The sequence below is a fragment of the Leucoraja erinacea genome, chromosome 31 (assembly GCF_028641065.1).
Source record: "Leucoraja erinacea ecotype New England chromosome 31, Leri_hhj_1, whole genome shotgun sequence".
NCBI classification, from domain to species: Eukaryota; Metazoa; Chordata; class Chondrichthyes; order Rajiformes; family Rajidae; genus Leucoraja; species Leucoraja erinaceus.
The window spans coordinates 26,747,104-26,772,662 of NC_073407.1; the positions used below are offsets into that span (position 1 = coordinate 26,747,104).

The 25,559-nt window shown below is 44.2% G+C and overlaps 2 protein-coding genes across 4 annotated transcripts in view; one reads left to right on the plus strand and one right to left on the minus strand.

Moving 5' to 3' along the window:
- The first annotated feature begins 156 nt into the window (after positions 1–156).
- Positions 157–25,559, plus strand: part of LOC129712138 (uncharacterized) — a 31,795-nt gene continuing 6,392 nt past the window's right edge. The window contains exons 1-4 of one of the 2 annotated variants that reach the window (XM_055660358.1): positions 157–502; positions 16,144–16,216; positions 23,398–23,845; positions 25,228–25,277. In XM_055660358.1, the coding sequence (XP_055516333.1) occupies positions 23,415–23,845; positions 25,228–25,277 (481 nt within the window). In that variant the 5' untranslated portion in view covers positions 157–502; positions 16,144–16,216; positions 23,398–23,414. Of the gene's footprint in view, positions 503–16,143; positions 16,217–20,081; positions 20,140–22,234; positions 22,274–23,397; positions 23,846–25,227; positions 25,278–25,559 lie in introns of those variants that run through there. The other variant, XM_055660357.1, reaches the window with a different exon arrangement.
- Positions 2,997–18,574, minus strand: zmynd19 (zinc finger, MYND-type containing 19). 2 transcript variants are annotated; one of them, XM_055660359.1, is made up of 6 exons: positions 18,504–18,574; positions 13,103–13,162; positions 11,805–11,911; positions 7,814–7,954; positions 6,662–6,842; positions 2,997–6,192 (listed from the first exon to the last, which is right to left on the minus strand). In XM_055660359.1, the coding sequence occupies exons 1-6, from the start codon at positions 18,552–18,554 to the stop codon at positions 6,049–6,051; spliced, it is 684 nt and encodes a 227-aa protein (XP_055516334.1). In that variant the 5' UTR covers positions 18,555–18,574; the 3' UTR covers positions 2,997–6,048. The 2 variants fall into 2 exon arrangements, with proteins under 2 accessions (XP_055516334.1, XP_055516335.1); XM_055660360.1 differs by lacking the exon at positions 18,504–18,574 and adding an exon at positions 17,641–17,900.

A 25,559-nucleotide genomic window follows, 5' to 3' on the forward strand; every position in this document is an offset into this window, starting at 1 on the left:
CGCCCTCCGCTCGGCGCTGCGTGATGGACGGCGGCGGCCAGCAATCACAGCAGCGAGCACGCCGCGTCGTCACAGGTAGGCGGGCCATTTGCGGTCACGTGGTTCTCCCACCACGTGGTGGCGCTCGGCTCCCCCCCCACACACACACACACGTGACCTCGCGGCCGATGTGCGTCGAGTGGTTGTCGGCCGCGGGAGTTTAAAGCCCAGGCTAGAAAAACACATGCTGGTGCTCTCCAATACCAACTAAATGTACTGGGGCTTTCGGCTACGCAGATCCAACAGCATATGGAGGGAATGTCCGGATCAAAGTAATCAACAGGCAACATGTGCTAAGGAAGAGAGGACAAAAAGGAACACGTCTGTGGCAGGGCGGAGAACAAGAGAAAATGGAGGGTACAAGCAAAATATCTTTATATCTTTGGCTACAAGTGGAGATGAACATGGAGTTAGACCTGGACCCGTCGATGTAGCGGAGGTAGAGTTCAGGGATGGGGCCACGGTAAGTCTCGAACAAGGATTGTCAAGTCAAGTCAAGTCAAGTTTATTTGTCACATACACATACGAGATGTGCAGTGAAATGAAAGGGGCAATGCTCGCGGACTTTTGTGCAAAAGACAAACAACAAAACAACCAAACAAATTATAAACACAATCATAACACACATATTCTTTTACATAATAAATAATAGAAGGAAAAACGTTCTGTAGAGTTAGTCCCTGGTGAGAAAGGCGTTTACAGTCCGAATTGCCTCTGGGAAGAAACTCCTTCTCAACCTCTCCGTTCTCACTGCATGGCAACGGAGGCGTTTGCCAGACCGTAGCAGCTGGAACAGTCTGTTGCAGGGGTGGAAGAGGTCTCTCATGATTTTGTTTGCTCTGGAGTTGCACCTCCTGTTGTATAGTTCCTGTAGGGGGGTGAGTGAAGTTCCCATAGTGCGTTCGGCCGAACGCACTACTCTCTGCAGAGCCTTCTTGCCCTTGGCAGAGCAATTGCCGAACCAGATGGTAATGTTCCCGGACAAGATGCTTTCCACCGCCGCTGTGTAGAAGCACTGTAGGATCCTTGGAGACACTCTGAATTTCCTCAATTGCCTGAGGTGGTAAAGGCGCTGCCTTGCCTTACTCACCAGTGCTGAGGCGTGTGATGACCATGTCATATCCTCAGAGATGCGGACTCCCAGATATTTAAAACAGTTCACCCTATCCACAGGATCCCCATTTATACTCAATGGAGTGTACGTCCTCGGATGATGTGCCCTCCTAAAGTCCATGATCAGCTCCTTCGTTTTTTTGATGTTCAAGAGGAGGCTGTTCTCCTGGCACCAGAGTGCTAGATCAGCCACCTCCTCCCGGTAGGCCTTCTCATCATTGTCTGAGATCAGGCCCACGTACCCTACAAAGAGGCAGGCATAGATGGGGCCCAAAGATTCTGGAGGATCTTAGGCTGGGGCCCATGGGCGTGTCCATAGCTAAGCCTTGTATTTGGAGAAAATGGAAGGAGTCAAACGAAACTTTAAGGGTAAGGACCATCCACTAGGCGGAGGAGAGTATCAGTAGGCGAAGGTACACAAAAAGGCTGGAGAAACTCAGCGGGTGCAGCAGCATCTATGGAGCGAAGGAAAAAGGCAACGTTTCGGGCCAAAACCCTTCTTCAGACTGATCAGGGGTGGTGGGTGGGGGCGGGGAGAAGAAAGGAAAAAGGAGGAGCCCGAAGCTTGGGGGATGGGAGGAGACAGCAAGAGGGCTGAGGAAGGGGAGGAGACAGCAAGGACTAACAAAATTGGGAGAATTCAATGTTCATGCCCCCAGGATGCAGACTCCCCAAGCGGAATACGAGGTGCTGTTCCTCCGATCAGTAGGCGGGGATTGGTTGCTTCTCTGGTCAAGGGAGAAACAGAGGCCTTTGAGACCCTCCTGGTGGGGGATGGAGGTGTAGAGTGACTGGACATCCATGGTGAAGATGATGTAATGGGGGCCTAGAAAATGGAAGTGCTGGAGTCGACAAAGAGCGTGTGACAAATTGGACTTGAATGAACATCGACATGGGGAGGTAGACACAAAATGTTGGAGTAACTCAGTGGGATGGGCAGCATCTCTGTGGAGAGAAGGAATGGGTGATGTTTTGGGTCGAGACCCTTGTTCAGCCTCGACCTGAAACGTCACCCGTTCCTTCTCTCTAGAGATGCTGCCCATCCCACTGAGTTACTCCAGCATTTTGTGTCGTATCTTCGATTTATCTTCTGCAGTTGTTTCGTACGCAGAATACTTTGTGGTTCATCTGTAGAAGTGTGTAAGTCATTGGGGACATGCTGAATTTCCTGAAGTGGAGGCGTTGGTGTGCCTTCTTGGCTGTCACACGAATGAGGTTTGTTGGTAATAGATTATTGGTGACATTAACATCAAGGAACATCAGCTATTATCTTTAGCAGAGCAATTTTTTTTAATAGATTCCTTATATAAGATGCATATTTACCTCCTATATGGACCCGCTCCATATCCAGTGTTATTCCCAATTCCAAGGAAATTAGTTTCTGTATCTTGTCCAACTAACCCTCAGATTAAAAAAAAATCATTCAAAATTCTAAAACACAGGAACATAAATTTTTCATGTAACTTGTCAATTTAACTTCTAACCTTAGAATTATCAAACAAATCTGCACTATAACCTCCCCAAGGCCCATATATCTTTGAAGTTTGGCTCTCAAAAGTGTTTCATCCCTTTGGTCTTGATTTTGTACAAGCATCACTTCCTTCTTTGAATTCCAAACCTTTAGTGATTCACAAACATACCTCCCCCAAATCCATTTGCTCTTCCATAACTCCTATTAAAGAAGTTAAAGTTGTTTTCCTTGAATACAGGTTGTGTGTTCTTGGTACTATCAATCAATATTTGAAAAATGAACAGTAATCTTTCAGCTATTTCTGTGGATATGATTTAAATGCAAATGCCAGGGTTGAAAGACCACAAGCAGAAATAAAATGATTTAAGATTGGTTTGCAGAGTCAAAACATTTGATTCAGCTTTATTTAACAATTTTAAATACAGGCAAGGAACTGTATTCAGTGCATGAAACAAACTGAGGGCACATCAACACTGAAGTGGCTAGTGATCTGCATTTGTTGCAGCTGACCACACAACATTGTAATTAGAATTGGAACAGCATCAACACATTTCTGAGTTTTTATTGGTCTGGCTGCATTTGAACATCTCATCTGACTGTACTGGGCATAACTCGCATTTGATGGAGCCAGTTGTATCACTAAATCAGTGATCCACAATAATCTGTGCAGCAGTGTGCTTCAATGGAATAAGTGGACTTGAAATAATTAAATGAAGCTGTTTTATTGAACAATACCACTCCAAATTTAATTTCAGAATTTTGAGAAGTTAAATCCAAGAGACATTACCGTAAGATTGTGTATTTCTTTGTGAATGTCAGAACTTAATGAACCACAGCAGTTGCATTTAGTGTGAAATATCCCAAGCAGGAGCTTATTGGTTTCATTAGTTTGCAGGAAGTGTGTAAAAAAAGTATATTTTGCACATCTATTCACATGCAGCTGTATGGAAGTTGGCAAATCTGCTCAGTGACCAGAAAGCAGATAGCAAGCCCCAATAGTTGCAGTGACACATCCTAGGTTACACTGCCATACTGTTTAGATTATTCTTGGGATCCAGATACAAACTAGTTGGGTATGTTGATAATGCAATTTGGTTTATAAGGAAAATAAAATTATTGCTAGATTTGACATAGAGGAAGAGATTGGAAATACAATGCAAGTCTTATCTGCCACTTTCCTTAAATATATCAAATTATAAAGTTATCAAACCCAACATCAAATATAAACTAGTGCATCCTTGGGGCACTTATACATAAAAGGTGGCAAATCAATGTTTTGTGGAGAAAGTACCATGCTAAACCCACTTATTAAAGAGAAGGAAGCTGCAGTGAATCAAATGGGAGAATATCTGCATTATCTGGCTTTATCTGCATTAAATGCACGTCTGAAACTGGACTATCAAAATATTCCAGTAGGCGGGTTAAGTGGCAAGAGGTTGCACTGGCTTAGATCCGCAGTATTCCATTGTACTTAAAACAGGTATCTGAATCTTGAAAGAGCCTTTGCTTCAATCGGAAAAAAAGCAAAGCTTGGCGCAGCAACAGCACAATACAGTAACAGCAACCCATTTAAAACATGCACACAGATACAGCAGCTTTCATATTAGTTCATGGGTCTCTGCTTGCCTGATATACTTCAACCAGTCTCCCTTCTACCCAGAAATAAAAATAATTGCAAAATGGCAAGGAGACTTGTGCCAGTTTACAAGTTCCAGACCACATTAAAGTTTTGCCCCTTAACAGGAGGGAAACCATTTTGGGACTAACTGAACAAATCTTATTTTTAAAGTCCTTACAGAGTGTACAATTATGGCTATAGGGGAGCAAGACCTCCAAGGTGTACCCATCCACCGTCTATTATGTGAAACCCACCCAGCTGAGACATGCACAAAACCATCATGCTCTCAAGCACAGTGGATAACCAGCAGCTTTTAAACTGGATACCAGCTGTCTGCTGACTCCAATGAAAATAACTTACTAATTTAAAAAAATATACTTAACACTTGTAAAAATGTCCAAAGATAAATAGGAATTTGTGCTGCATTAAAATGACACCTCCAAACTAGCCGGTTTCAGATACATGTAGTCAAGAGAGGAGCAAACAGAACTGAATACCCAGTGACGAGGAGAACGAGTACAAACTGCACTGTGTAATCTCCCATGTAATCTACCTTTCTTAGTCCATTCCCAACGGGACCCATCACATTCACAGATGCCACGTCCCAGCAAAGGTGAACTGAAGCCATACATTCTTTTTTTTGGGTAAGGGGCGGTAAAAATCCAAAGTTTCGACTCCATATGCCTAATACTTAGGAACTTGGCCATGGCAGCACTGAGGCACAGGACATCGGGAGGAATCAGTGAAGCACCGTCTGTAAACACATGGTATCACACTGTGCACCTGAACCAAATTCCATCTCGGAGTTGGATTTCAATTTCAAACCCACCTCCCATTCAGGAAATATGAACGAGTCATGAGCCTTCTCCCTATAATGCCAGACAAGGAACAATTTGGCCGTTTACGAATTAGATGGCTTCTCAGCAGGACCAGATACATTTAAAAAGCAATTCACGCCACCAAGTGGATTCCTGTACCATTATTCCATACCCGCTGTGTCCTTAAAAACGATGTGCCTTTAGTAGGTCTTGAATTAAGAATGAGAAATAACTTCTAATTATTATGTTTCCCAATAGTCTGATACGACTTGAAAAAATACTGATTGAGAGCAGCACCACACCTGGAGTTTGATCAGTGCTACATTGAACATAACCTCCAGCACAGAGACAAGTGGCAGACTGCATTGTGTGTTCCAAGTGGAGTACGAGAATGATACCACAAAGATGCTTATAATTCATTCACTCCAGCAGTTGTCACTAATAATGCTTTCAACCGGTTATGTTTATCCCCCCCCCCCCCCCCCCCCCCTCGCCAAGTAAACAAGTTCCAGAGACCTGGCGTTAGTGTTATCTCTGGAACACACAGTAAGCTGGGTCTTTGTTTTCTTCTCTACAATCACGTTAGCAGCAAGCTGTCCCAGAGTCACATAATGCTACCGGAGCAAATTGCGTTTTTTTATGTAACTCTGTTCAGCTACACGTTATCACCGAACTTCAAACAGATCAGATTTTACAACATAAAAAACTGTACATAAGATTTTGTTCAAATACATATCAACATATAAATATAGTCAGAAGCTCCCGACTGGGAACTTCCATAGTCTTCTTTAGCGATCAATCATAGGAAAAGCCCCAGCCCCCCTCTTCTCACAGAGACCTCAAGTCCTTTCTGGTTATTTTTTTCTCTTCCTCAGTGCCTTTGGAACTTTGTGTCCAGTCTGAATTGTGCAAAACAAAACTGACGCCACTGTTGAACCATGGCGAAAGCATGCGGGGCGAGGGTGAGGAGGGGCAGGGCAGAGGAGGGGTCATCGCTCCGGTTCGAGGTCCTGCTGCAGTGGACGCCTCTTCTCGTGACAATGCTTCTTATGGGCCGGCCAATCTTTCTGCTGACACTGGGAGCCACAGTATCGGGCCACCTGGCAACGGCCACAGATGTTGAATTCACGAAGCTGAAAATCATCAATTGGGAGAAAGACAGTGAAAAAACAGCAATTTGATCAATTCAACAGTAAGATTGTTATTGATCAATGTAATGTATACGTGTAGGAAAGAACTGCAGATGCTGGTTTAAATCAAAGGTAGACACAAAATGCAGGAGTAACTCAGCGGGACAGGCAGCATCTCTGGAGAGAATGGGCGACGTTTCGGGTCGAGACCCTTCTTCCGACTGATGTCAGGGGGTAATGTTTAGATCGTGTATGCAAGCAAAGAATTTCACTGTGCCTCATCACATGTGACAATAAAGTATTCCTATTCCACCAGCATTTAGGTCAGCTGCAATCTCACTCTGTATGAGACTTCCATGAAACACCCTTGGATGGCTTTACAACTAGATTAAAGTGCTGTATAAAATCAAGCTCCTTCAGTTAAGACAGAAAACAAAGCAACTGTTGCTCCTTTGATAGTATACACACTCACCTGTTTCTCCATCATAGTGCATGGTGGATAATGGCACTCATAATACGTGCAAGAATCCTCTTCATCCTCCACAATGTCACCATTGGCATTGTAGTAACGCGTGAGATTCAACTCAGGGAATTGCTCCTCAATGGGATCTGCAGGCACCTGTTGGATAGCCAACCAATATAGACTCTGTTCTCTGCATGGAAGAGAAAAAACTGTTAGCACAGCACAATCAAGCGCACAGTAAAACAGAGCAACTCAAACTAAATTACACCATTGAAAAGACATTTGAATCGGTACATAGATAACAACGGTTTAATCATAATCATACTTTATTAGCCAAGTATGTTTTGCAACATACGATGAATTTGATTTGCCATAGTCATACCAATAAAAAAACAAAACACACAAGATACATTTTGACATCAACATCCACCACAGTGACTCCCCCGCATTCATCACTGTGATGGGAGGCGAAAAAAAATTCAATCTCTTCCCTTCTTTGTACCCCCGTGGTCGTGGGGCCTCGAGCCTTCCTTTGACGAGGCGATCTTGGCTGAGATCCCCCCAACATCGGGGGGGGGGAAGAGATTGAAAAAAAGTTTCCCCCGCCCGACCCCCCACATAAAACAAGCCAGAGAACATCAACACATACTTTTAAAACACACTAAATATAACAAAAAAAAAGACAGAATAACTTGGCGAGGCTGCCATCGCTGCGCCACCCAGTGGAACGGATGCAGTTCTTTAGAGGGTTACAGGTCAAATGTGGGCAGGTGGAACTAGTATAAATGGGGTGTGGGCAAGTTGAGCATAGGGGTTTATTTCCATGTTGTATGACTGTTTGCCTGAAATCTCCTAGAAACAGTGAAAAGCACTAGTAATGAGTGGGTAGCGTTGCAGACCACCCACCATTTCAGATTACCTCCAGGTAGCATTTGCTGCTACAAGAGCAGATAGCCCTTGATGGCTACCAGTAACTCAATCATTAAAAGTTCTCAAACCGAGGCACAGTTTATTTGAACAACCTGTAACACATCACCTTTAATTCAATTCAACTTCTCTAGGCAAGCATGCATCTTCTACATTAGTGAGTAAATCTGTGGATACCTCTTACCCAAAATATACAGAAAACACTCAACACCTTCAAATGCAGTTCTGACTTGCCTCTGTTTACTGGAGATCTCCTCTGCCTTTGGCCTCCAGCCTATAGGGACAAGCTTGAGGTTATCCAGTCGGTTGTCCACTGTCACGGCATTGATGTGAACAACCTGGAAACGTGGTGCTATCCCTCCCCTGTGCCGTTCCCTGGACAAGTAGGAATGGAGAATGGTTATTTAAAAGCCTCTAAGAATCTGAACATAAAGTACAATCAGATGGAAAAGCCACACAAGAAATTCCCCACTTCACCAACACAGGAAAATCAGAAGGAAAGGGTCTCGACCCAAAATGTCACCCATGCCTTCTATCCAGAGATGCTGCCTGTCCCACTGAGTTACTCCAGCATTGTGGCTATCTTTGAAGAAAATAACTGATGGTTATTAATAACTGAGGCTCTATGGGTGGAGTTGATGAATATAAAGGGGATTGCCTTGACAGGAGTGTACCACAGGCTTCCAAACAGTCAATAATAATTAGAATAACAAATATGCCAGTAGATTGCAGACAACTGCAAGATAAATAAGGTTGACATAATAGAGGATTTAAACTTCCCCAATATAGCATAGTGCCAAGGATTGAGACGGTGGAATTTGTCAAACATGTTAAGCAAACTTTCTTCAAGCAATATTTACAGGGGCAAAGCATGATCCACTCTTTGGAAATTGGGAAGAGCACTTGACTTAAGTGTCCATGGGCGAGCCTTTTGGGACTAGCAACAACAATTCTATAGCTTTAAAATAGTTATGGATAAAGCCAGGGCAGGCCCACAAGTTAAACACTGAATTGGAGCAAGGCCAACTTCGAAGGTATTAGACAGGAACTTGCCCAAGTTGATTGGAGTATATTGTTTAAGGCAGGTACTATAACAACATTGAAAAAACATTTGGACAGGTACATGGATACGAAAGGTTTAAAAGGACACGGGCCACACGGCAGGTGGTCAGTTTTCCAGACGGGGCATCTTGATCAGCAAGGGCAAGTTGGACTGAAAGGGCCTGTTTCTGTTCTGTATGACTCGTGGAATATTCTAAAGAACTTTGAAGATTTGAAGTCCGGTCACCTTTCATCCAACACATGTACCACAAACTCCTATTAACAGTGTGGACCAACTAGATATTTTTTTAATTCATGGAGTAAAACATGCTCTTTTTGTTTTAAACAGAGTTGCAATAGTAAGAAATGGAAAGAGTTGGGTTTATGGCCTAAGCATGTGAATAATTTGAACGCACTGCAGGCTAACGGCAGACAGTTGCACGTTTCAGAGATAACCAGAACAGAGCAGATAATGGAACACTATCAATCAACATGTGTTATTTAATTGGGAATGCCTCTGAATTGGTCACGTCTTTGAATACAGTTACCATTGAGCTGGTGTGGGAAGTTATACAGGCAACCTGTGTACCAGGCATGAGTGAGTGTGGTCGAGTTTCTGGAAAACTGCCCATATTGCAATTTCCCTTAATGTCAAGTCCAGTCATCGGCGCATGTTAAAAAAATGCGTTTACAAAAATTGTGTTCGGGTACTTTTTCTGAATTTTGTACGGACGAATTTCCCTTACCCCAAAGAGTTGCAAAGTCGGGAAGGCGTACTCGCCCTGGGACGCAGGGCAAGAGGAAAGGTCACACAGTGGACACACAACATATGATGAGCGTTTGACGGCACTGGGCCTGTACTCGAAGTTTAGAAGAATGAGGGGGGACCTCATTGAATAGTTTCCAGAATAGTGAAAGGTCTGGATAGAATATGTGGAGAGGATGTTTCCACTTGTGGGAGAGTCTAGAACTAGAGGTCACAGCCTCAGAATTAAAGGACGTTGTTTAGGAAGGAAATGAGGAGGAATTTATTTGGTCATAGGGTGAATCTGTGAAATTCTTTGCCACAGAAGGCTGTGAAACACGTCAACGGATAATTTGAAGGCAGAGATAGATTCTTGGTTAGTACATCTGTCAGGGGTTATGGGGAGAAGGCAGGAGAATGGGGTTCGGAGGGAGGGATAGATCAGCCGATGGGCCGAATGGCCTATTTCTGCTCCTTACCACATACATGACATTAAAACTCTGGCAACCAAATATCCCGGTGTCATCAGATTCCTCCACTTTGATATTAGTCTAGCACAATCAATTAAAATCACTAGCACCCATTAAATAGCAAGAGAAATTAAGGCTTCAGGCTCTCCAGAGAGTGAATAGTTTCAAATTTCAATAATTGTGCAGAAGATACATGTCACAAAAAGTTGCATCTCCTCCATTCCAATCCGAGTTAACTGACCTTCATTAATTTAACATTAAAAATGAGTCATGGAAGGAAAAGTGCCTTCAGAATTCTTAAAGGGGAGATGCAAACTGTATCTGTCAGTGGAATCCTATTGAAAGTGACAGAATCTGAATGTAGGGGATATTTGAACAACGCATCGAGAGCCCTGTCATCTCTGGATAGTGGAAATCAATGGTCAAGGCAAGCAGGTGATTTTCATTGCTCCGATTTAGAAATTATGACAATAAACCATCCTTGACCTTAAAGTCATTGATGTGGAGAATCTCGCCATCAAAGCAGAAATAAAATGCAGACAGAAATGGAAGCCAGGTGGGAGAGGTGTAAAGAAAATACATGCCAGAGCCAGTTGATGTCCAGAAAGGGAACTGTCAGAAGTAGACAATATTCAGCAAATTCTTGCAATTTCCTACAATTATGTAGAAAATTACTGGGATGAGAAGAAACACTAAAAACAAAGTCAGAACGAGTTTCCCCAACACATTTCAAGTGGAATTGCTTGTTTTTGAAAGTGAATCAAAGTATTGGATGGGAAGGCAGAAAATGAGGGATAGAAAGGAGGCTCATATGGGGGTGAGCAGGCACATTGCACTAAAGGATAATGGACATTTAACAGCCCAGTTTAATAGAAATGGCACTAAACATACACAGCAATCTTATTTACTGCTATCTTTAAAATATGCAAATCACTTTTACAGGCCTTTACCCAATAAACAGCACTAGCTTTTATTCACTAAATATAAAAGAGGCTTTATTCACTAGTTCTGCTGACAAGTGCATCTTCATATGGGATTTAGTTTGGCAGAATTACTTCCAAACCATCAGTCAACAACTATGATAGACGCAAAATGCTGGAGTAACTCAGCGGGACAGGCACTGGAGAGAAGGAGTGGGTGACGTTTCGGGTCGAGACCCTTCTTCAGACTGATGTCAGGGGAGTGGGCTGTATAGAGATAAAATGTAGTCGGACACAGTTAGATGGATCGGAGAACTGGAAAGGGGGATGGAGTGGAGAGAGAGGGAAAGCAAGGGCTACTTGAAGTTCAAGAAGTCAATGTTCATACCGTTGGGGTGTAAGCTACCCAAGTGAAATACGAGGTGCTGATCCTTCAATTTGCGCGGGGCCTCACTCTGACAATGGAGGAGGTCCAGGACGGAAAGGTCAGTGTGGGAATGGGAAGGGCAGTTAAAGTGTTGAGCAACCGGGGGATCAGGTAGGTTCAGGCAGACTGAGTGGAGGTATTCTATGCTTGCTCTCTCAGAACTGTGGTAGGTTTTATGTATATGCAGACAGAAAGGGGATCAATTTTCTGGCTTAGGAACTGTCAGAAGAGTTTTAAACACTCCACATACCATCCCAGTAATGAGGTGCTAGTTCTAGTTTCACAGCAAATCCTGACCTGTTACTAAACAAACCACCTTTGGGTTACTGCTAACGACATGAAGTATCTTTGACGCTATCAAATAATGACCGAAGATGCGGACTAAAGATTGAAGTATAATTAGTATTTTAGGAAGGACCAGCAAAATTGGTGTGCAGCACTCTTAAACAAGAAAACAGCCACATGTACACATTTAAGCAAGATTCCTACAGTCTTGTGTCCACATTTCCAAGCTGGTGGCCAATACTAATCAAGGAGGGATTGTGTGTGCATTGGAAGATGTAGAGGCTTCGGAAAGATATGGATAAGCATCAAGCAACATTATCATTACTGTGGTACTCACCAGAGCAGCTCGTGCAAAGGTCGCCCAGAGCCTCTTCGTTTGCTAATGTCAAACGCATACGCAAATATTTTTGCACCATTTCCATCAGCATCAATTTCCATCCGAGCCTGTTAGGAAAAGCATATAAAAGTTTACAAATAATTTTATAGAACCAGGAGAAAACCTTCTGCCCAGAAACCCATCCACTATTCAAATAGGTTCCAAATAATTCAATCAATTCATTCGCTAGGTTTTTCCAGGCGATCTAGGACCAATCAGAAATGTTCATGGCTTCCTTAAATGTAGGCAAAATTGTAGTCGAACCAGAAATCGTGACATCCTGCAAACAATTTCTTGTTCGACTACAAAACGAGTGACTACTGAATTCAGTCACATCGACAACACGCATGTTCTCAAAAGACAAAACCAGGAGTTATTTTTTCCATCCAAATGCAAATTCTGGTATTCCAATGCCAGCTTACTTGGCCGAAGTGAACCAGTTACGAACCCCGACTCACACAGAAATTCTCTCAAGCCAATTCCGCATATTTGAAGACAATATCAGGTGTATACGGATAAATTCATCACACACTGTTCACTTTATAACCTTGCAAGATAATTCAAGCTGTGTCTCTGAAATAATAAAATCTAACACCAAACACAAATAATTATGTAACCACATTTAAAACTTCAAAAAATACAAAAGATCTTGCCCAAGTTGGCGAAACACCTTGAAGAAGGGCCTTGACCCGAAACATCACATATTTCCTTTCTCCAGAGATGCTGCCTGACCCAGAGTTACTCCAGCATTTTGTGTCTATCTTTGAGGAAACATTCACTGCCATAACTTGAGCTAATGGGTATCTGCGATGGCAACTGCCTGCTGAAAGAAAGCCTTAGCAGAAATTCAATCTAAAATGTTGGCACATCTTTCAGGGTATCCCACTCGAAGCAAGATAGCCAACAACCAGACATGGATTCCATTGAAATGAGACAAAAACCCATTGGTCAGCTTTGTAAGGGGCAGTGAATCATCCAGTTGATGGAAAGTTATATTTCTCGATCAAATCATTTGTTTGGCCATATGATCTGCAAACAGGTGCAACTACAAATGTGGGTTTGGATTTTGCCCCCTTCCAAGTTGAAATAATAGCAATCGCAAAATAAAGGAGCCAAGCAGTTGAATGGAATCCACATTAGGAGCAGCTGATCTTTAGGGCAATTCTGACACTGCTCTATTAATAGTCATCTCTTGTATTAACAGTGAAAGTAATTTAAATGCAAGTTACATTTCTCAGTGTTTTCACATGCCTGCTTACCTCAAAGGTATAATTCTCCACCATTGGGATGTCTTGCTCATCTATCAGTGTGTATTTAGTCTGAAAATGAAAAACAATACTGTTAGGTAAATTTTTTTGTTAAGAGCAGCAATTAGAAATATTAGTTTGTTGCACATAGAGAAAATCTGCACACCATCTCATAATAGAACAGCACTTTTGGGGAAGATAAGCAGTGTTTGCATGTATTTCTGAGTGAAGCCTTGCCCGACAGAAAATTGGACTGGGTATGACATGCCGTGAGTCAACCCAACACTGAGACATGCACAATTTATCTGGAGAATAATGAAGATGACGTAAAGGAACTGCAGATGCTGGTTATACAACGAAGATGGGCAACGTTTCTGAAGAAAGTTCTCAATCTGAAACGTCATAATTTCCTTCTCTCCAGAGATGCTGAGTGTCCCACTGAATTATTCCAGTATTTTGTGTCTCTCTTCAGTGACATGAAGATTTTTAAACGCCACATTCTCATTTTATCTTCCCAGATTTTAAATGTGATTAAAAGTATCTGCCACCCACAGCACAAGTTGACAGTGAAGTCCCCGGTGCCCTATTGCAGGACCAAGCTTGATCGTGATACTTGGTTTAATCAAGCCACTCTAAAGCTCGAGTCCCATGGGTTGTCAACACCACCCCTTCCTGATTTATATGTGCCCTATCCCATGACCATTTTTGAATGATAGGCTCACCAAGCCAGTCTACGCAAAAAGATAGCAAATCACACTTGTACATTCCTAAACCATGGACCACTCAACTTTATTTATTTTTGCTGACCTCAGATTTCATAACTTGAACACATATTTAATTCAATCCAAATGTAGGCAGTAGAGTTACAATAGATGTGCAAGAAGGAATTGTAGATGCTTATATAAACCGAAGATAAGACACAAAAAGCTGGAGATTGAATCAAATATGTGTTCAAGTTACTTTGTTCTTCTTGCCTCTCTCCCTTCTTGAACAGCAGTGTAACATTTCAAATGTTCCAGTCTTCTGGAACCACTCCTGATTCTAGTGATTCTTGAAAGATCTCTACTAATGCCTTCACAATCTCTAAAGCCACCTCTTTCAGACAGTGTAAGAGTAGGCCATTCTGCCCTTCGAGCCAGTATCGCCATTCAATGTGATCATGGCTGATTATCCACAATCAGTGCCCCGTTCCTGCCTTCTCACCATATCCCTAAGAACTCTATCTAACTTTCTTTTGAATGCATCCAGTGAATCGGCCTCCACTGTGTTCTGTGGCAGAGAATTCCACAAATTTACAACTCTGTGTGAAAAAGTAATATATTCTGTAACAAACCCAGATTTGGAGGGACAGGAGCCCTTCTCCCACTTTAAGTTCTGTGTTTAGGAACAAACGACAACATTCCATAAGCCATTTGGATTACTTTCCAAACTATAGACGACTCGCATGACCTTTGGACTTTCTTCAACTCATTATCTTAAAAGCTTTTGTCTATCCCTTTCAGGTTCAAGATAGATAACTTTACATTTGCTATAAATGCATCAGTTATTCCAATTCCTTAGTATCTCTAATTTAATACTTCCTTCAACACGGCTTATAAAGGCATCCATCTTTGTTTTATTTTCCAATTTGAGATGCAGTTTACTATTCCATTATCCGTGATAAAAAACGGATTAAAGCAATGAATGAGGGATCCCACATGGTACATAGTTGAGTAACTGCCCATATTCCTCTCTTCAAAAAGCACAAGATTCATCAGTTGACCAATTTTAAATGTATCGCTGATCAACTGAAACATTTCAAGATGTTCATTCCCTATTATTAAATATAATCTGTAGTAATTTTCCAAGCAACAGATGTTGGACTAATGGATCTGATATTTCCCTGGTTTCCCTTTCACCTTTCTGAGATAGCAGAGTGATCCTTATTAATGGAATGATTCACACATTGAGAGAACTTTGTAGATGCTCTGGGTATAAGCATCCAAAGTTCTCATTTACTTCCATTAAAATCCAGAGATTTAAACCATCTGGTCCTGGGATATACCACTCTTTAGTGCCATTAACACCATCGTTATTCTTCTGTTTATTAAATTTGGCAAACAGGTGCCTCAATTCCAGCAATTTTCTTGTAAAAATGTTTATTTCATCCTGAGCATTGGTAAACTTTGTTTGATATAAATACTGGACTAAGTATCCCGTGTGTTCACCAATTCCCTAATCCCATTTACATCATTACTGCTGATGGACTTCTCCAATACTTCTGATGTCAACAAATACTCCTTTGATGGTTGACCTGCCTCCAGTGTACCGATGACCACATTGGCAACATATCTCCCCACAGCATCAGTTGTCTCGCATATTGATATCCATATTTTGTTGCAACTTCATCTCTAATTTTCTGCACAGCAATGTTGAGGTTGCTGTCAACACAATTTTTCCGTAATGATGATTCGCTTGGTATATGTTCCTCTGTCCAATTCTCTAAAAAATCTCTGAGAGATTTGTTTTCCAATTTCCACAGTCGAATTCCAGCATCAATGAATGCCTTGCACAGATCACTGGAAAACTCGGATTTGCGACTGGAGCCAGCAGTAAATGTAGTGAGGAGACAAGCTTGGGTATTTCGCTTGGGTAGTCTACATCCAGCGGTATCAACATTGATTTCTCTAATTTTAGATAGCTCGTCTTCTCCCCCCTCCCCAGCTCTCCTTCTAGTCCTACTGTCTCTGCTTCTTTCTTTTTTTTTTACACCCCCCCCCCCCCATCAGTCTCTGAAGAAGTTTCGATCCGAAACGCCGCCTATTCCTTCTCTCAAGTTTCTCCAGCATTTTTTGTCTACCTTCGATTTTTCCAGCATCTGGATTTCTTGTGCTGTGCGATTAAATGGCCACTGTAAATTACCCCTTATCTTGTTAAATGTCAAAAAAAAATCAAAAGACATTGACAGCCACGTGACAGAGAATAAATTACAGTATTAACGGAAAATAAGGGGAGAATATGATTAATAGGAATGCTGTGTTGGGAATCTGATGGGCAAAATCATCTTTTTCCAGGTTGCCATGCCAATAGCACCTGCAACACTGGCAAGATGGATCCCAAGGACATGATGTGGCCACGGACAGTGAGGTACTGTACAATGCATAGCATGATAGGACACACTGGTAGACTACTGCCTTAGTGCGAGAGCTGAGTTCGGGCTTCCTGACTACGGAATCCTGACAACGGCCACTGCCCATGCTGAAATTGTATTCCCCCTAGGGCATGTAGATTTTCTCGGGGAGCTCAAATTTCCTCCAACATTCCAAAGACATGCAGGTTTGTAGGTTAATTGCCCCTAATGTATACGATGAGAAAGTAGGATAACATAGAACTAGTGCATGGGTGATCGATGGTCGGTTTGGACTGTTTCCAGGCTGTATCTCTAAACTAAACTATGGATGCCTAGTGCAAGAAAAAGTGCTTACTCAAGGCATCAGAAAGTGCAGATTAACCTTCATTTGTAAAGTCAGCTTATCCTTCCATTTGTCCGTACTATTTACAGCGTTTTTCTGCCTAAAGGACCACTCAAAGTACAACGTGTTCTCAAAATGGCACAGTTGCATATGCCAGGCTTTGTACCACCTCAGCTTTCTCTTCCCTACTACAATCAATTAGCCTGACCTGAAACTTCACTTATCCATTTCCTTCACAGATGCTGTCTGACCTGCTGAGTTGGTCCAGCGCTGTGTTTTGCTGGAAACACACATGTCCGACAGCATCTGCAGAAAGATAATCTATTCACATTTCGAGTCAATGTTAAGGTGTCAATTCTGACAGATACTGCCTGGTGACTGCTTTAAATATTTACTTTTTGTTCTCATTGTGGAATTAAAGATCTGCAGCAATTTTGCACAGCACCGTGTTTGCACTGTGGGCAACTCATTGGTGCAGCGGTAGAGTTGCTACTCTACAGTGTCAGAGACCCCGGTTCGACTCTACAGGTGCTGCAGGTACAGAGTTTCTATGTTCTTCCTGTGACTGTAGATAGACACAAAAAGCTAGAGTAACTCAGCGGGACAGGCAGCATCCCTGGAGAGAAGGAATGCCGCATCCCTGGAGAGAAGGAATGAGTGACATTTCGGGTCGAGACTGACTAATTTCTAAGTTTAACTGAATCACTGAATGGAGAACACTAAACATATAAAAACTGTTTTAAGACCACCACCAAGAACATCATAAGAACAGAATAAAACATTTAGAAACTGGGTAGGCTTACAGAGACAATCTCATCCCATGCAAGATGCTCAGACCTGTACCAAGGCAATGGTCATCCATAGCCAGAATACAGGACCAGGTGCCAAGCAGTTCTAGAGACATTCGGCAAACATAGAAAACAGATGCAGGAGTAGGCCATTTGGCCCCTCGAGCCAGCACCGCCATTCAATATCATGGCTGATCATCCAAAATCAGTACCCCGTTCCTGCTTTTCCCCCATATCCCTCGATTCCCTTAACCCTAGGAGCTAAATCTAACTCTCTTGAAACCACAGCAGAGGCAGTTTGTATACTTACTTTTCATGAGATGCTGCCTGACCCCGAGTCACGACAGCATTTTGTGCCTATCTGGTGTAAACCAGCATTTGCAGTTCCTTGTTATTACCTCGATCTAAGCTCCAGAGTGGATGAAGTTAGAACCGGCAAGATAGACGCAAAATGGTGAGACGGGTGAAGAAGAGTCTCGATCCCAAACGTCACCCATTCTTTCTCCCCAGAGATGTTGGCCGCCCAGCTGAGTTACTCCAGCTTGTTGCGTCTACCCTGGGTCTAGTAGAGCAGAAGCTGCAGTCCCGTGAGCGGGCAGGCAGCGGCCAGAGCTCACACGCAAACAAGCACGTTGTGTGGAAGCCGGGGCAGCGGGCGGCTGGAGGAGGGCGGGGCAGAGAGTCAAGACATGTGCTCCCAGACCCACACCTCGACCCGGCCACCTGAAATGGCGGGCAGCCGCCCCTTCACACCGGGCAGAGGCAGCATGTGGCCGGGCAGCGTTAGCGTCAGCCTGGGGAAGGGGAAAGACAGACAGACACAGCGCTCGGCCGCCAGCCTGTTCCCGTGGGGAGAAGCCACATGGCGGAGGGAGCACGAACATGGCCACCGGGGAGGGAGAGAGAGAGAGAGACGCCGGCACCGGGGAGGGAGGGAGGGAGGGAGGCCACATGGCGAGGGCCGAGATGCCGCCCAGTGAGTGGGTGAGGGACGGAGGGAGGGCGCCGCTCTCCCGCCCTTCTTACCTCAGCGCCCGGCCGGCCCCCCGGCCCCTCTCTCCCTCTCTCCCGCCGGCCGGCCGCTTCAGTCCCCCTTGGCCGGCGTCCCTCACCGTGCCGCCCCGCCTCAGCCCTAGACCGGCGTCTCTCTCTCTCCCACCCCGCGGTGCTCACCTTGCCGGCCGCCCGGCCGAGCCGCACGATGCCCAGCTTGAAGTCCGACATGGCGCTTCCCCGCCCCGCCCCGCCCCGCAAACCCCTTCCGGAGCGCCCGCGGGGTCACGCCCCGCCGCAGCCAATCGTGCCCCGTCACGCGGGGCAACCGTTGCCAAGGTGACGTCAGTTTCGCGGGAAGCTTCCCAGGTGGGTGCGGGTTGTCCCGCCGGCGTCCGCCTTCGAATCACCTGCACCAGACCGCTCCACACTGTCCTCAAGTCAAGTCAAGTCAAGTTTATTTGTCACATACACATACGAGATGTGCAGTGAAATGAAAGTGGCAATGCTCGCGGAACAACAAAACAACCAAACAAATTATAAACGCAATCATATATATATATATATATGTGTGTGTGTGTGTGTATATATATATATATATATATTGGATTGGATTTAATTTATTGTCATTGCACTTTTCAGTGCAACGAAATGGTTTAGCCTGCAGTCATAACATAGAATAAATAACAAACACTCAACACAGTTTAAAGTCCCAAAGTCATTGTCTCTTCCCTCCTTGCTCTCCCTCTGCGCGGAGGCAATCCAGGCCTCCGATGTTGCGACCCCGCCGGGTGATATATATATATATATATATATAAATAAATAAATAGATATAAAAATAAGATGGATGTATGTGTATAGATATATACATTTATATACACACACTTGAAGAGTCTGAAGAAGGGTCACGACATGAAACATCAACAATCCCTTCTCTTTAGCGATGCTGCCTGACCCGTTGAGTTACTCTAGCACTTTGCGCCTATCTATTCCTGTTCTAACATTGAATAAGATTTCGAAGAAAATTGCTTGCAAAAAAACCTTGTCTCCCTGCCTTCCAGGGCTGATACGGTTATTGAAGATCTTTGACTTTAATGAAGATCTTTCACTCCATTACATTCAGTGATGGAGGCCACATGTAACAGTGGTGCAGCGGTAGAGCTGCTGCCTCACAGCGCTAGTGTTCCAGGTTCGATCTTGACTATGGGTTCTGTCAGTGTGCAGTTTGTCCATTCTCCCTGGGATCGCGTGGGCTTTCTCTGGATTTGCTTAGAGATATAGCACGGAAACAGGCCCTTCAGCCCACTAATTCCACGCCGACCACCAATCCCTGTACACTAGGACTATCCTACACACTAGGGACAATTTACGATCTTCACTGAAGCCAATTTAACCTACAAACCTGTACGTCTTTGGAGTGTGGGGGGAAACCGGAGCTCCCTGAGGGAACCCACGCAGCAACTCTACAGCTGCGCCACCATGCTGCTCCGGTTTACTCCCACATTCCACAGATGTGCAGGTTAATTGGCTCCTGTAAATTGCTCCTCATGCACAGGGAGAGAATGCCAAAGTGGGATAACATCGAACTAGTGTGAATGGACGATCGATGGTCAGTGTGAACTGGGTGGGCCGAAGGGCCTGTTTCCATGCTGTATTTCTAAATTAAACTAAACTAAACCCCTCCCCCACCTTTTGTGACATGGGTCTGTCTCACTGATGACCTTGATCAAGCTTGTCTGTTATCTGTGAACAGGTTCAACACAGCTTCACTTGAACTTTTGTGTATTGCTAAAACTGTCTTCCTGCAACAAATGACGTAAGTCTCCACGTGTTTGTGTGTAGAATTGATGAATGTGCATGTTTGTTGTCGAATTATAGAGAGATACGGCACAGAAACAGGCCCTTTGGCCCACCACGTCCATACAGGCAGATTTAGATCAGAACATTGTGGGCTGAAGGGCCCGTTCCTGTGCTGTACTGTTCTATGTGCAGGAAGGAACTGCAGATAAACCAAAGATAGACACAAAAAGCTGGAGTAGCTCTGCGGGTCAGACTGAAGAAGGGTCTTGACTCGAAGTGTCACCTATTCCTTTTCTCTGTCGATGCTGCCTGACCCGCTGAATTACTCCAACTTTTTTGTATCTATCTTCTGTACTGTTCTGTGTACCTGAGAGTTAGGCCATCGATAGTGGTTGCATTTAACTTGAGTTCACTTAAACCTTTCACAAGTTTTGTTATTTAAACATGTATGTATTGAATGTGAGCCAGCATTTGTTGCCCATTCTTAATTATCCCTGAGAAGGTGGTGGTAAGTTGCCATCTGGAACCACTGCAGACACTGATGCTTTGCTTGACTTGTTCCCCCCGGGGAATAATGGATGGATGAGGAGAGGGATGTGGCATCCAAGGGAGGAGATGGCTGGAGGCCCTCAGCAGCTTGGGACTTGCTCCGGTTTCCTCCCACACTCCGAAGACGTACAAGTTTGTAGGTTAATTGGCTTCGGTAAAGATTGTAAATTGTTTCTAGTGTGTAGGATAGCGCTAGTGTACAGAGATCGATGGTCGGCACGGAATCAGTGGGCTGAAGGGCTGTATCTCTAAACAAATCCAGAGAAAACCCACGCGATCACAGGGAGAATGTGCAACCTGCACACAGACAGAACTCGTAGTCAGGATCGAACCTGGGACTCTAGTCGCTGCACCACCATTACATGCGGCACTGCTCATATGCCAGGCTTTGTCCCATCCCATCTCTTCCCTACTACAATTAATCAGCCTGACCAGAAACTTCACTTATCCGTTTCCTTCACAGACATTGTCCGACCCGCTGAGTTAGTCCAGCAAAGATAGACACAAAATGCTGGAGTAACTCAGCAGGACAGGCAGCATCTGTGGATGGAATGTGAAGGACTGGGTGACGATTCGGGTCGAGACCCTTCTCCAGTGCTGTGGAAACACTCAACAGGTCAGACGTCACCCATAGAAAAAGAATCATTTCACATTTTGGGTCAATGTTAAATTGTCAATGGCATCCAAGGAAGGAGAAGGCTGGAGCCTCTAGACGGTTAGACAGCAACCGCCTGGCAATTGCCTGGAACAGGTAGAGAGTGAGGAATTTGAACATGGCGCCAAAACATGGCACCTCCTGCATGCGGCTCTGTAGAGTATTCCCGTACATTTGCTGATGTGTAGTAATACTCTTCTGGACTGTTTGTAAGGAAAATAATTTCACTGTGTGGGAAGGAACTCCAGATGCTAGTTTACACCAAAGATAGACACAAAATGCTGGAGTAACTCAGCGAGACAGGCAGCATCTCTGGAGAGAAGGAATGGGTGACGTTTCTGATCGAGACCCGAGAGAAGGAGACATAGAGATAAGGAAGTGTAAGGTGTGAGAACGATACACCAAAGGGGACGTAGATCAAGTATAGATCACTGTTAGCTGAAGAAAAGGTGACAACGAGGCATGCAATCAGTAAAATTTAATCAGGAGGACAAAAAATCTAGTTGGAGAACTTGAATGGGGGAGGGATGGAGAAAGAGTGAAAGCAAGGGTTACTTGAAGTAAGAGATGTCTATGTTCATACTGCTGGGGTGTAAACTACCCAAGCTAAATATGAGATGCTGTTCTTCCAATTTGCGCTGGGCCTCATTCTGACAATGGAGGCGGCCCAGGACAGAAAGGTCAGTGTGGGAACGGGAGAGGGAGTCAAAGTGTTTAGCAACCCATTCACTGTGTTAACAATTAACATACGTGACAATAAAAAACACAATTGACTTTAATAATTATTTCTAATTAATCAAAAAAGTTAAATGTGCTTTAAAAAAATGTTTCTTTCTACTAATCTTTTTCAAAATATTTTGTTTAATTGTTTGTACTTTCACTATCTCCCCGTAATGCGTCTGTTCAGGAGAGAGATTGAAACTTATGGACAGAGCCGAGAGTGCAGGTAAGCCAGTGTATCTCTAAACAAATCCAGAGAAAGCCCACACGATCACAGGGAGATCGTTTACCTACACAGTGAGTAAATGATTTCAAGGCACCGGCCAGATTAATGCCACTCCAGCCCCAAACAATGTTCATGTTTCATTTCAGTGAACTTTCATCAAACCCGTTTTTTTTTCTCCACTTTGCACTTGCACCTCCTCCAACCTCATCTACTGTCTCCGCTGTTCCAAGTGTGGGCTCCTATATATATAGCGGCAAGACCAAGCACAGGTTCGCTGAACACCTCCACTCAGTCCGCCTAAGCCTATGCGATCTCCCAGTTGCTCAACACTTTAACTCCCCTTCCCATTCTGACCATTCTGTCCTGGGCCTCCTTCACTGTCAGAGTGAGGTCCAGAGCAAACTGGAGGAACAGCACCTCATATTTTTCTTGAACAGCTTACACCCCAACAGTATGAATATTGATTTATCTAACCAGGTAACCCTTTGCTTTCCCTCTCTCTCCGTCCCTCCCCCATCCTAGTTCTCCAACTAGTTTCATTGTCCTCCTCATTAATTTTACTGATTGTATGCCTCGTTGTCACCTCCCCCATAGCTAACAAGGAACCATTCTCCATACTCTTGATCATGGTCTGCTTTGATCTAACTCTCAGTCTGAAGAAAGGTCTTGACATAGATACATAGACAATAGGCGCAGTAGGCCATTCAAACCAGCACCGCTTGAATGGCCTACTGTGATCATGGCTGATCATCCACAATCTGTACCCCGTTCCTGCCTTCTCCCCATATCCCTTGATTCTGCTATCTTTAAGAGCTCTATCCAACACCCTTTTGAAAGCATCCAGTGAATCGGCCTCCACTGCCCTCTGAGGCAGAGAATTCCACAGATTCTCCAGTTTGCATGATGATTATGGAGAGATTTATATAGGTTAGGAAAAACTCTCTCTTAAAATCGCATCCAGGCCTTTGTTATGTACCTGATAGATCGTTAGTTTGTTAGATCATTAATTTAATATCTCGTCCGTGAGACATCTTCAACTCCACAGCACACTGTACAAAGGAAGGTGTATGTTATTGCACGTGCTGTGAATGGTTAATGTTCGCATTGCTTGTTTGCCTCTCCAGTGACAGCCAACTCAAGTATGAAGGTGGTGATTAATCTTCCCAGAACTGAGTCTTCATTTGAGGACTTCACCCAGGGAAGACCCAGGAACATCAAGCCGCACGTTGGCGGTAGGGGCTCGTATTTGCACATGGCTTTAAATAAAGAGGAACATGCCTTGGATGAAGATGGTGCCAAAGGAGACGCAGCTCCACCCACCCTGAAGAAACCGCGGCGGAAGGTATCTTTCCTGGACGTAGACCCCATGAAAGGAGATGAGCCTCCTGGGACCATCGTCCCTGGTTGTGAGCAGGTGAACAAAGCCAATAAGGTGCAGCAACTGGCAAAGCCACAGACTCGGCATCTCCCGGATGGACCACTCCGTAACGTACCGCCAAACCTTGCCGGCTGTGACAAGCCAACGGATCCGAACCAACCTCTCAATGTCCAGCGCCTCCAGTTGGGATCAAGGTACAAAGACAATGAGTGACCTTAGATAGATATGCCATTTATTGTCACTATACATGTACAATGAGATTAAAAGCAGCTCGTACTCAGTGCATACATATAATTTAGTACAAAAAACAAGAAACAGAAAACAAAAACAAAAGGGAGCGGGGGGGGGGGGGATAGGTGCACAATTCTGCGACGCTATATACATATCTATAAAGGCAAAATAGTGTAGGATGAATAGGTAGTATTCTTATGCAGATGTTTAAAGATTATATTAAATATTAAAAATGTTTTTAAAAAATATTAAAAATTACAGTTACAATATACATTACAGTTCCAAATTTCAGTACGTGGATAGAATAGATGGAAGTCCGGGTGTTGGGCTGTGAAGTCAGTGCATGTGTGAATTAAGAGTAGTTATGACTTTCGGAAAACAACTATTCCTGAGCCTATTTGTCCTAGATTTGATGCACCTATAGCGCCTTCCAGAGGGCAGCAGGTTGAACAGTCCAAACGCAGGATGGGAGCTGTCCTTGATGATATTCTTTGCCCTGCTAAGGCAGCGGGAGGTGTAAATATCCATCAGGGAGGGGAGAGGGCAACCAATGATCTTCTGTGCTGTCCTAGTTACCCTCTGAAGCCTCTCCCTGTCTGCCATGGTGCAGCTGCTGTACCATGCTGTAATGCAGTGTCAGCAGGCTCTCGATGGACGAGCGGTAGAAGGTCAGCAGCAGGTTAAAAGTGTGTCGGAGTGACTTGGTTTAGTTTATTAGTGTCACGTGTACCGAGGTGCAGTGAAAAACCTCACTGTCACGTGCTATCCAGTCAGCGAAAAGACTATATATGATCACAATCAAGTCGTCCACTGTAAAGGGGTGGCACGGTGGAGCAGCAGAATAGTTGCTGCCTCACAGCGCCAGAGACCCAGGTTCCATCCTGACCACGGGTGCTGTCGGTACATAGTTTTTGCCTGTGAGCACGTGAGTTTTCTCCGAGTGCTCCGGTTACCTCCCACATTCCAAAGACGTGCAGGTTTGCAGGCTAATTGATCTCAGTACGTTATTAAAAAAGTTGTCCTTAGTTGTGAGTAGGTTAGATCATTTGTCAGTGCGGACTCGATGGGTCTAGCGGCCTGTATTCCACCCAGTATCTCTATAGCCTAAAGTTTAAATAAAGGGCATACCAGTTTCCAAAAACGTTATTGACATTGTAGGTGCCGTCATTAATGCACATCTTAGTTCATAAGATATTTTTAAGTTCACAACTTGGTCTTTCTATTCCTCATTCTGCTTTTAGCGAATCATATTAGAAACAAAACTAAACTATTTTTAAATGCAAATTGTGAAAACAAATCTCTCTAATTCTAAAGCAGTGACTTGATTTTTTTTCTTTGGTCTTAGGCGAGAAGCGAATGGGAACCTCAATCCTGTCCCCCTGACTAAGCCAGTCAGTGAGTATACCAGAAGCAGACCAGGGGATGGGTGGGTGGTCTTGGGTCGGTGAAGGCTGCAAGGTCCAATTGTATTTATTGTGGCGGCACAGTGGTGCAGCAGGTTGAGCCGCTGCCTCACGGCACCAGAGACCCGGGTCCAATCCTGACCTCGGGTGCTGTCCGTGTGGAGTTTGCACACTCTCTCTGTCCCCACGTAGGTTTCCTCCGGGTCTTCCGGTTTCCTCCCACGTCCCAAAGACATGCGGGTTTGCAGGTTAACTGGCTCTCTGTAAATTGCCC

Coding starts and splice junctions, on each gene's coding strand:
- zmynd19 (XM_055660359.1), bottom strand. CDS start 18,554: ATGTCGGACTTCAAGCTGGGCATCGTGCGGCTCGGCCGGGCGGCCGGC. Junction 11,912..13,102: donor TGGAGAATTATACCTTTGAG/GTAAGCAGGCAT, acceptor TTTTCCTAACAG/GCTCGGATGGAAATTGATGC. Junction 6,843..7,813: donor GAGATCTCCAGTAAACAGAG/GCAAGTCAGAAC, acceptor TCTTCCATGCAG/AGAACAGAGTCTATATTGGT.